We start from the raw sequence: 10,249 nt of genomic DNA, 5'->3' as shown, positions 1-10,249 counted from the left end.
CCGCCGGTGACCCCCTCCGCTCCCACCTGTCCCACGTGGCCCCTGGATACGGCCAGTGGCCCGGGGGTGGCACAGGGTCCTTCTTGCTGGGTGTTGTCTCTCGTGGTGAGGGATGAGCCAAGAAGGGCACCAGGGTGGCTGCCCACGGGGACCTGCTGTGCTCGGTGCCACCTCCAGGTGGGAGGAAGCCGGTGACCCAGGAAGGGTGTCCGAGGACCTACAGGGGACGTGCACGATGGGGGACATCGCAGCCCTGGTGACCCAGCACCTCCCAATGGCTCCCTGCAGCAGGAAAGGCACCAGGGCCACATCTGCCAGACAAAGTGTCCCCATGGCAGGGTGACACCCACGGGTCTGACCCCGCCTTGGGCAGGGCTGGGGGTGCCAGGGACCCGGGGCTGGAGGCACCCCCAGGGCACAGGACTGGCACCCCTGGGGCACATCTTGGGGACGGGGCAGGTCCAGTGTTGGTCTCTGGAAAGGAACGAAGGAGTTTCAGTCTGGGAGATCAAAGCCTGGAGAACACCAGCAATGGCTCCAGGGAGGGCAAAGGGCAGGACCTTGACACCGGAGCAGTCCTGGCACCACACCTGGCACGTGGCACTGGGGCACGTGGTGACCGAGCCAGGCTGTGCAGGACCAGGACCTCGGCACAGCTGCTGACTAAGCACCTCTCCCCGTGGGGATTTGCTCCCCCCCAGCCCTCATGGACAAGCACAGCCCCCACTTCTCACATCTCCTGCCCTGGCAATCCCTGCAGGATTCCAGCTCTGGGTGAGCCCGGTGGTCACAGCAGGACCTTGGAGGGACCAAACCAGCCCCAGGGTGATGGAGCCACCCCAGAGGCCAAAGGTGGGTTTGGGCAGGGCAGAGCAGGGCCCAGCTGGCTCAGCCCGTGGACACTGGGGGGGCACAGCCCCCTTTTCTAACCACCCCTGTACTCTCTGTATCCGACTAAGACTGTGGGGATTCATGGACAGTGGCAACGTGGGCTGCCACAAGCGCGGGGCTCCCAGGAAGGACAGAATAAAGCCTTGTACTCCAGCACCGGCCTGGCCCCTTTGCACCCAGGACACAGCCCCGGGCAGGGTGGACACGGAGCCAGGGGGAGCAGCTCGCACATCCCCCCACACCCCCAGGTGCTGGGCATTCCCACTCCCCGGCCCCCATCTCCTGCAGGCTCCCCATCCAGGGGGCTTGGTACAACCCCCACAGGGCACGGTGCCACCCTGGCACCTGCACACCAACACCTGGACCAGCCCCAGATGCAAGGGAAGATTCCCCAGCTCATCCAGAACCTCCAGAAACTCATCCAAAGCCCAAGAGCACTGAGAGCACCGAGAGCACCCTCCTGCAGCCTCCAGAGGGGTGACAGGGCTGATCCCCCCATGGCAGGGGCTCTGTTTTCCCAGTCCCCGTGGAGAGACAGAGGGAGCTGAGCCGAGCCCTGGCTTGGCAGCCCTTGGCCCTGGAGCACGCTGGGCCCCTGCCCAAAGCAAACAAAGCACTCCAAACCCCTCCATTCCAAAACCATCCCTTTTCCTCCACCTCTCATCCCACCTCCTGCTGTCCCAACCACCCTGGTGACCCACAACAGGGCCCGTGACATCCTCAGGTCTCAAACACCCCCAGGGAGCACCGAGCTCATCCCACCTCTGGCAGCAGTCAGGGGAGCACAGGGCTGACCCCGGGGATCTGGGGCTGCAGGAAACGCAGCAGGTGGTTCCGGCGTTTCCTTGGAAAGGGAGTTTAAAGGGACACGGCCGATGGAGCCGGCAGAGGTTGTGTGTGCCGGGGAGGAAGCAGGGAAAGCAGCTCCGTGTGCGTGAGCGGGGAGAGCCGGGCTCGGCGCCAGCGGGCACTGGCCCACCCCACTTTCCTGGAAAGGAGAGGGCTCGGGGGTGGGTGGATGGGAGAGGGAGAACTGCAGCAGCATCAGGGCAAAGAGCAGCCTCGCCCTGTCTGGGGAGAGTCCCAGGCCTGGAATTCCTCACTTCGAGGACCTGGCACAGGTTACCCCGAGCAGCCTCAGCCCCTGAGGCCCCTCTGCCTCTCCCATCGTGCTCCCGGTCCTGGTGCTTCCAGGAGAAGGGCTGGACATCCCCAGCCTGGCCAGGGCCATGCTCCCACCTGAACAAGTGGATCGGCCACCAGCAGCAGATTCCAGCAGCAGGAGAACCCGGCCTCCACAGAAACTGCCTGAGGCACCTGTGCCAACACTGCCTGTCCCAGGATGGGCTCCAGGAAAGAGGAACAAAGTGTGGAAAGACCTGGATGAGGACACAACACTTTTCTCTGGCTGAGGAAACAAAACCTGGTGCGCAAATGGAGCAAAGCACTGGAGATTTCTCATACAACTTTTCTGTTATTGTTAAAACTGTTTATTAAAAATTACAACTCCCTATTTTACCGTGAGCATTGCTGACAAGTTCACTGTAGCTCCTACTAGAAAGCGAAGTCTGTGGTGCCTAAACCAACTCTGCATCCCCACACACAGCCTCCTCTGCCAGCACCTCCCTCAGGCTGGGGAGAGCCACAGGAAAAAGCAACAGAATCCCCCAAAACCGAGAGCTCCAGCCCCCAGGCAGCACAGTGACAGTGTCCCTACAGTGACAACTCCAGAACCTCCCGGCCCTGCCTCAACGGCCTGAGGCTGAAGGAGACAGGGTCAGAGGGGATACTGGGGAGAAATTCCCTGTGAGGGTGGGCAGGCCCTGGCACAGGGTGCCCAGAGCAGCTGGGGCTGCCCCTGGATCCCTGGCAGTGCCCAAGGCCAGGCTGGACATTGGGGCTGGGAGCAGCCTGGGACAGTGGGAGGGTGTCCCTGCCATGGCAGGCGTGGAACCGGGCAAACTCTATGGTCCTTCCAACCCAAACCATTCCAGAATTCTGTGATTCCCTCCTGCTCTAACCCGGACTGGGAGGTGGGTGGGGACTGCACACTAATAACATCTCCACAGTGACCTGATTTCCCATGGCCTCGCCATGTGGACTCAATCCAGACACAAAGTGCTTCCTGCAGCCACTGCCAAAGGACCCTCTTATCTCCACTGCCGAGGAGCTGCTTTAGCCCAGCACAGAGATGCCCAACCCAGGGCGTGCACGGCCCTGAGCCTTCGTCTCTAAAATCCTGGGGCTAAAAGCTCTTTTTTTCCCCTCTTTGTTGTTATGAACCAGCTCATCACTGCCTCCAAGTCTCCATCCCTGCCCAGACACGATCTCGTTTTACTTTCAAGTCCCCAGCCTGGCCCGAGTTCCCAGCAGGGAGAGGAAATCCACGCCGAATCCACGTCAAGGCGGCAGGAAATCATTCCTTGGGACTTTGTAAATAAAGCACACAAAGAGAGGCAGCGGGGGGGGACCCCGGCAGCGCCCCCCGCTCTGCCCCAGGGCACCTCCCCAGCCACCGCTCCCCCCAGGCGGGAATTCCGCCCGAAAAAGGGGGAACAAAACAGAAACCTCTTTCCTACAGCACGAAGGGTTCGTGGAGCTGCGGGACGCTCCCTAAACCCTCGGGCAAACATTAAAGCTGGGGCGCTGTGAGCGAGCAGAGGGGACACGGGGCTGCTGCAGGCGGGGCTCAGCTCATCCCTGGGGAATCACAGCTGCTTTGGGTCAGGAGGACCTCAAAGGCCATTTAGCGCAATCCCACCCCAGATCTGCTCCCAGCCCCTTTCCCGCGGTCCCACGGACACCCCAAAGGAAAGAAGGGGATTTCTCTCCCTTTCCAGGACCGGTTGTCCTTCCCGGAGCAGCCCCTGGAGCAGCCCGGGCGCGGCGGGGCCGGAGGCAGCAGCGGGGCCGTTCCCCGGTTCCCTCTCGGGCTCTGCCCGGGGCTGAGCCAGCCCCAGCCCGGCTCACGGGCCCCCGCACGGCTCACACGCGGCTTTCCCCGCTTATTCCCCCATGAGAGAAGCAGGAAAAAATAATTCCACTTTTTAAGAAAACTCCTCATTTTGTGTCCTGTTCAAACCCCTGCACGGCCCCACAGAACCGGCATCAGACTGGTTTGGGGTGGGACCTTAAAGATCAGCTCGCTGGGAGGCTCAAAGGCGGCTCCCCCCACTCCCATCCCGCCCCTCCAAGTGCATCCAGCCCTCGCCCCAGAGAGCTCCCCAGCATCCCCAGGATATTGCAGCGCCCCGGTCCTTCGGGCCACCCATCCAGCGCAGGGACCTCTCCAGCCCTGTCCTGCCTCCCCGTCTGTCGCTGGAGGGAATCACGGGGCTCCTCCTGGAGTGAAGCAACGGCGGAGCAAGAACCGGACAGGGCAAAACCCTCCTCAGGAGCGGGAAGTTTGGCACCGTGAGGATCCCGCCCACACCTAAAGCGAGCCTCCCTACAGCCCAGCCCTACCGGGCTTTTCCTGCCGTTCCCACTCTCACCCTCCCAGACAGGACTTTCTCCAGGACACCTCTCCCACTGACAAAACGACCCATGGGACAGACACAGCACCAGCTGAGGAGAGCGAGGAGCTGCTGGCAGGTGTTTCCTGCCCCGGGCTCCCATCCCCAGACAGCAGAGCAGCTGCAATTCCCTCTGACAGCTGCTCCCTGCCCTCCCGCTTCCCCAGGAGCAGCTGGGATGAGCCACCCGCCAGCTGGGCCGTTCCATCTGGGATGACCCTGCACACGGGTTTCCCTTTTGGCACCTTACCTTCGCACTGGGCTGCTGCTGCCTTCCCCCACGGAGAGCAATCCACTCATGGATCACGGATCTAATTGAAGCAGGACCACATTTCTCAAGCTGGGACCCTCCTGAGGATGGTAAGGTGAGGAGACAAATAGAAAAGCTTTGTGTTTCTGGTAGCCCAGGTGTGCCACAGGGAAAAGAAGCCAGTACAGGACAGGCATCCCCAGAAAGGGGACATGGCAGCTTCTTCCCTGGACTCAGCCCCAGATCGCAGGAGCATCCATCTGCCCCCCAAACAGAACAAAAAAAGGCATTTAAAGGCAAAGCTGCCCCTGGCACAGGCTGAGGCAGCACTCGAAGAATTCCAACCATCTCCTGCTGCCCAGAACCACCACAGACCAGCCCAGGCATTTATTTTCCAAGGAGATGGAACTGGATCCATCAGTGATATCCTCAGGCTGAGGCAGCACTCGAAGAATTCCAACCATCTCCTGCTGCCCAGAACCACCACAGACCAGCCCAGGCATTTATTTTCCAAGGAGATGGAACTGGATCCATCGGTGATATCCTCAGGCTGAGGCAGCTTTGAGCTGTACAAGGATTGAGATGTCAGGTGGAAGCAGCAGAGCAGGGACTGGCTGAGGCTGCTGGATGGCTTTGGAAGATCAAGAATCTGGCTTTTGCTCCTTGGAAAGACAAGGAATTTGTTTGTATCAGAGATTTTGAGAGGGGCCCAGCCAAGTCCAGCCAGGAGTCCCCAGTCCCCACGAACAGGTTTATCAAGGACCACCAACAGCTGAGGCCAGGATGAGCAGCATCAGCCTCCCAAGGCATCCAGAAGCCTCCCGAATCCCAGTAAATGGGCAGAGTTTTATTAACAGGAAAATCACTTGGTCAGCGCTGGGACAGGGCCTGAGGAGCGCCGAGGGGGCTGGGAAGGGTTTCTTGCACAGATGTTGGCCAGGAGACCTGGAGCAGTGCCACGCTGGGAATCCTCCAGCTGGGAGCCAGGGAGGGGAGGGAGCAGGGAACAGGGAACAGCATCTGGCCCCAGGCACGGGGCTCTGCAGTGGGACAGGGTGAGCAGGAGCCGCTGGGCAATGTCCAGCCCTGCCGGGTTTGGGGAAGGGCACGAGTTTCAGACTCGGCCTCTGGGGTTCTAGTGACGTGCTCAGGGGAAATCAAGGAGAAGGAATCCTTGGGCATGGATCTGAGAAAGGGAGCAGGATGGGAAGACACCTGAGGACTCCTTCCCGCCTCCTCCTCGGGGTTCTCCTGACAGGCAGTGGCAGAGTAATTAATACATTCACTAATTAATCAAAACCAGCATCTTCCCCGTCAGAGACTGGGCCCAATTTCAAGGAGATCTGATCTGGGGGGGGTTGGTTTGGGATTTTTTTTTTCCTTCTTTCAGCCAAGCAGCCTCAGCCAGCCAAATTTTATTTTTCTCTCCCCCATTTTGGCTTTGCAAGGCTGTGATTTTTCCCAAGTGGCCAACTGGGAATACACCGCCCTGAGCCCAGCCCTGTCCCTCTGCCACCACCTGAACACTGTGGGAAAACCATCCTGCTCCTTCCACACCTCTGCAAGTGCACAAACACCTTGGCGTTTCCTCCCCACGTTCCTAACAGCACTTCCAACAAAAGACGAGGAGGAAATACAATTCTCTAACATTCTGCTTTTACTCCTTCATGGAATCTTTCCAATGCAACTTCACAAAAGCAACGTAAATAAAGTCTCTTTTTTTTTCTTCTAAAAAGAAGATCATGTTCCACAGATTCCGTAGTGCAATTGGTTATCTGGTAGAAAAAAAAAAAAATATCTTCACTCCATGGAGGAAAACGCTGGAAACAGTTCTGTGGTCTCAGTAAAAATAGGAAAGTCTACCCAGGATGGGCTAGAAAGTTCCAGGTGTGTGTGACACACAATCCCTACAGTCTGCCTCTAGTTGAAGAGGATGGAGTTGGGGTCCTGGTTGGCCATCTGTGCAATGTGCTTTAGTACATCCTTTTTGGTAATGATCCCCAGCAGCTTCCTGGGAAACAAAACACGATTTTAGTGCACCCTCAGGAGGGACCCCGGCAGGGCCACTCGAGCCCCTTGCAGGCGCTGAAGAGTCTTTTGGGATTCAAAGTGACACCCCACAGAAAGTATGACACCCTTTGAGGGTGGGCAGGCCCTGGCACAGGCTCCCAGAGAAGCTCTGGCTGCCCCTGGATCCCTGGAAGAGTCCCAGGCCAGGTTGGACACTGGGGCTTGGAGCTGGGCTGCCACAACCACCCCGGCCAGGGCAGAAGCGGCCCCGCATCCCACCCCAGAGGGATCCCAGTGCCGCCCCCTTTGCCGGGCACAGAGGAGGCTCTGCCCCAGGCTCCCAGGGCTCTCACCCGTTGTGAGTGACCAGGCACTGGCGCAGCCCCAGCTTGCGGAATATGTCCACCACGATTTCCATGGGCGTCTCGTCCGTCACCGTGAAGGGACTGAGGTCCAGGATGCTCCTGAGTTTCAGCACAGACGGGGAGCTCGGAGGCAGGGGGGGACAGTAGTCAGTGAAACAAATAACTGAGGTGCTCACGATCCCATCCTGCTTCTTCCGGGCGTTTTCTGGAAAGTATTTGATTGAATATCAGCACTCCTTTCCCTTTCCAAACAGAAAAGCATTCCCTTTCCTCTGCCCACATTTAATGGCCTTAGGAGTCCTTTCCTTCCCTTCACCAGAGCTGTTCCCACCCCAGGAGGGTGTGATGAGTTTCCAGCCTTTCTTCCAAGAGAATCATGGAATCATTAAGGTTGGAAAAGACCTTTAAGACCATCAAGTCCAACTGCCCACCAGCACCACCACCATGGTCACCACTAAGCCATGTCCTCCAGTGCCACATCCACGTTTCCTGAACACTTCCAGGGATGGGGACTCCACCACCTGTGGAGGGCCAGGGCTGGACAACCCTTTCCATGAAAAAATTTTCCCCAATATCCAACCTAAACCTCACCTGGCACAACTTCAGGTCTTGTCCTGTCACTCCTTTACCTGGCACAACCTCCAGGATCTCCAAAGTTCCACTGCAGGGGCGGGATCAGCACATGCTTTGCCCAAAGCTGAGGCTGTTGCACCTCATTGTGCTCTGGCCAGGTAAATACAAGGTCTGGAGAACTTTTAACTTCCCAGTTTTTAGAGGAGGTAAATAAAATGCTCTGTACTTTTATGAGTCACTGATTTGGGTCCCATGCAGAGCAGTTAAAGGACTATTTCAAAGCACTTAACAACTGGCACAGGCTCCATGGACGTCATCAGGGTCAGGAATGGAAAACAAGTCAAGTACTGGCCATCCCTCAGAGCTGCAGAGCAGTGCACACACAGGCACTGTGGGTACCTGCCACGCTGCAATCTGATAACCAGCATTCCAAGACCTCCTGGGAAGGGGCAGGTCTGGCAGCCCAAACACCAGGCTGGATATTCAGAACACTTCAGAATATTTGGGATATTTGATCATGAAAACCCAAATCCCATCCTGTGCCTCAGTGTGCACAGCTTGGGGACAGGACCACTCTGGATGAATCCCTGGAGATTCCAAGGAACACAAGTGCAGGAACACATGGTGGTACCACAGGAGGCAGGCAATGCACACGATATCCTAATGCACTCGTTCCTGTATTTTATTCCGTATTGCCCCAGGCAACCAGTGACAGGACAAGAGGACACAGCCTCAGGCTGTGCCAGGGGAGGCTCAGGTTGGACACCAGGAGGAATTTCTTCACAGGAAAGCTCACTAACATCGGCAGGGGCTGCCCAGGGAGGTTTGGAGTCCCCATCCCTGGAGGTGTCCTAGGAACACCTGGATGTGGCACTCAGTGCTCTGGGCTGGTGACAAGGTGAGGATCAGGTTGGACTCGATGATCCTGGAGGGCTTTTCCAACCTCAGTGATGCCACGATCCTGTGACAAGCCACCCTGTCCTTCACCTCCGCTGCTCGCAGAGCCCACACTGCTCAGGGATGCTGGCCCAGCCACCAGCAGCAGGGCGTGTGACCTCCTCAGTCAGGGACAGCTGGCACTACCAATGCCAGCACAGCCACGTGGGCAGCGTGCCCTCTTACCGATGGAAATGATGAGGTCTCTCCGGAGGACAAACCCGACCAGGCGCTGGGACGCCCGGGACACCACCACGGGGTAGCCGCTGTAGGTGGTTTTGGTGACAATGGTCTCCACGTCCTCCACGGTCATGCTGTCCTGCGTGATGACCGTCAGGGGAGGGTCGTTCTTGCGCGGCCGCATCACGTCCATGGCCCGCGTCTTGTGCGAGAACTCCTCCTTGGCCTCCAGGAAGGGGTATCCGTTCAGGCGGATGTGGGCGTCGTAGATGCCCTCCCGGCCGATGGCATCGGCCACCCACTTGCTGGTCATGGCTGCGGCCATCAGGGGCACGATGTACTCCAGCCCCCCGGTGAGCTCGAACATGATGACCACCAGTGACACGGTCATGCGGGTCACGCCCCCTGCCAACACAGCGCGCCTCAGGTCACTCTGGGACCGTGTCACAGCAGTGCCCACCTCTGGAGAGGGGCTGCTGCCAGCACAGCTGGACTGCCCCGTCCAGCACAATCAGAGCAGCACTGAAACCTCGGTCCCTGCCACAGCACCAGCCCTGGGATGGAGCCCCAGGTCTCTGCGTGGTTTTGTCTTGGCATGTTTTAATTATGTTCTCGAGATTCAAGTCCCAGAGCTACTCCCAAGTATTTTACAGGAGTTTTGCTCCCATACCCATTCCCTAAAGGGGCACTGGCCCTTCAGTGCTGCCCAGCAGCAAACAGAACCATTAATGAAGTCAAAGTGCATTTATCTTCCATACAAACAATCCCAGAAGGGTCTGGGTTTGAAGGAACCTTCAAGCCTATCTCATTCCAACCCCTGCCACAGGCAAGGACACCTTCCACTGGATTGGGTTGCTCAAACAAGGTGTATCCCCTCTAAAAAGGCCAAAGATGGGGTTTGGTGGCATGTTTTTAGAGGAGAGTTTCTCCTGGTAAAGTAGTCCCTTAGGAGTTAAACATATTATTCCATGGATGAGGAGACTGGAAATTGTGAAAGTGAAGTTCAGTCACATGCACCCAGTCTCTCCAACTCAGCCAAGAGGAAGAAGTGTTACGAGAAAACAGAGCACTTAGAAGCAGAATTGCATCACAAGATTTAAGGCCAGAACAGGAAGTAAAATTAATTAAAACCCCACAGGAAAATTGAAGTTCCTGGGCAGCCTCAACTGTTCTGGCTCCCACTCAGGAGCTCCCCACTGCAGCCTGCCGTGCCCAGCACCAGGCTGGGGATGGCAAAAGAACACCACCAGGACAAGGAGCACATGGCACCTTCTATTACAGCCTTTCCTGGGGTTCTTGAGGTGACACCAGCTCTAATGGCCGGCCACAACCACAGCTCTTCAGCCACAGAGTCGCTACGGCGTGGAACGAGATCATCTTTAAGGTCCCTTCCAGCCCAAACCATTCCTTGCTTCAACGATTAAGGCTGGGAAAGACCTCTGAGATCAGGGGGTCCAACCATTCACCCACCACACCCCTCTTCACGTGGCCAGCCCAGCCCCAGCCCAGCCCCAGCCCAGCCCCACCTT

The 10,249-nt window shown here is 57.8% G+C and overlaps 2 protein-coding genes across 2 annotated transcripts in view; one reads left to right on the top strand and one right to left on the bottom strand.

Annotated features, from left to right (window-relative positions):
* Positions 1-4,721, top strand: part of LOC108448350 — a 23,857-nt gene extending 19,136 nt beyond the window's left edge. The window contains exon 5 of the mRNA XM_017741073.1: positions 4,574-4,721. Coding sequence (XP_017596562.1) covers positions 4,574-4,721 — 148 coding nt within the window. The remainder of the gene's footprint in view (positions 1-4,573) is intronic.
* Positions 4,722-6,295: 1,574 nt separating this feature from the next.
* The window catches only part of LOC103622311 (H(+)/Cl(-) exchange transporter 5), a 24,189-nt gene continuing 20,235 nt past the window's right edge, over positions 6,296-10,249 (bottom strand). Inside the window, exons 11-13 of the mRNA XM_017741065.1 lie at positions 8,727-9,232; positions 7,020-7,236; positions 6,296-6,667 (exon numbers count right to left, since the gene is read on the bottom strand). Coding sequence (XP_017596554.1) covers positions 6,577-6,667; positions 7,020-7,236; positions 8,727-9,232 — 814 coding nt within the window. The 3' untranslated portion in view covers positions 6,296-6,576. The remainder of the gene's footprint in view (positions 6,668-7,019; positions 7,237-8,726; positions 9,233-10,249) is intronic.

The sequence above is a fragment of the Corvus brachyrhynchos genome, unplaced genomic scaffold, assembly GCF_000691975.1.
Source record: "Corvus brachyrhynchos isolate BGI_N302 unplaced genomic scaffold, ASM69197v1 scaffold351, whole genome shotgun sequence".
In the NCBI taxonomy this organism is placed as follows: Eukaryota; Metazoa; Chordata; class Aves; order Passeriformes; family Corvidae; genus Corvus; species Corvus brachyrhynchos.
This window is presented reverse-complemented; position numbering and strand designations above follow the sequence as displayed.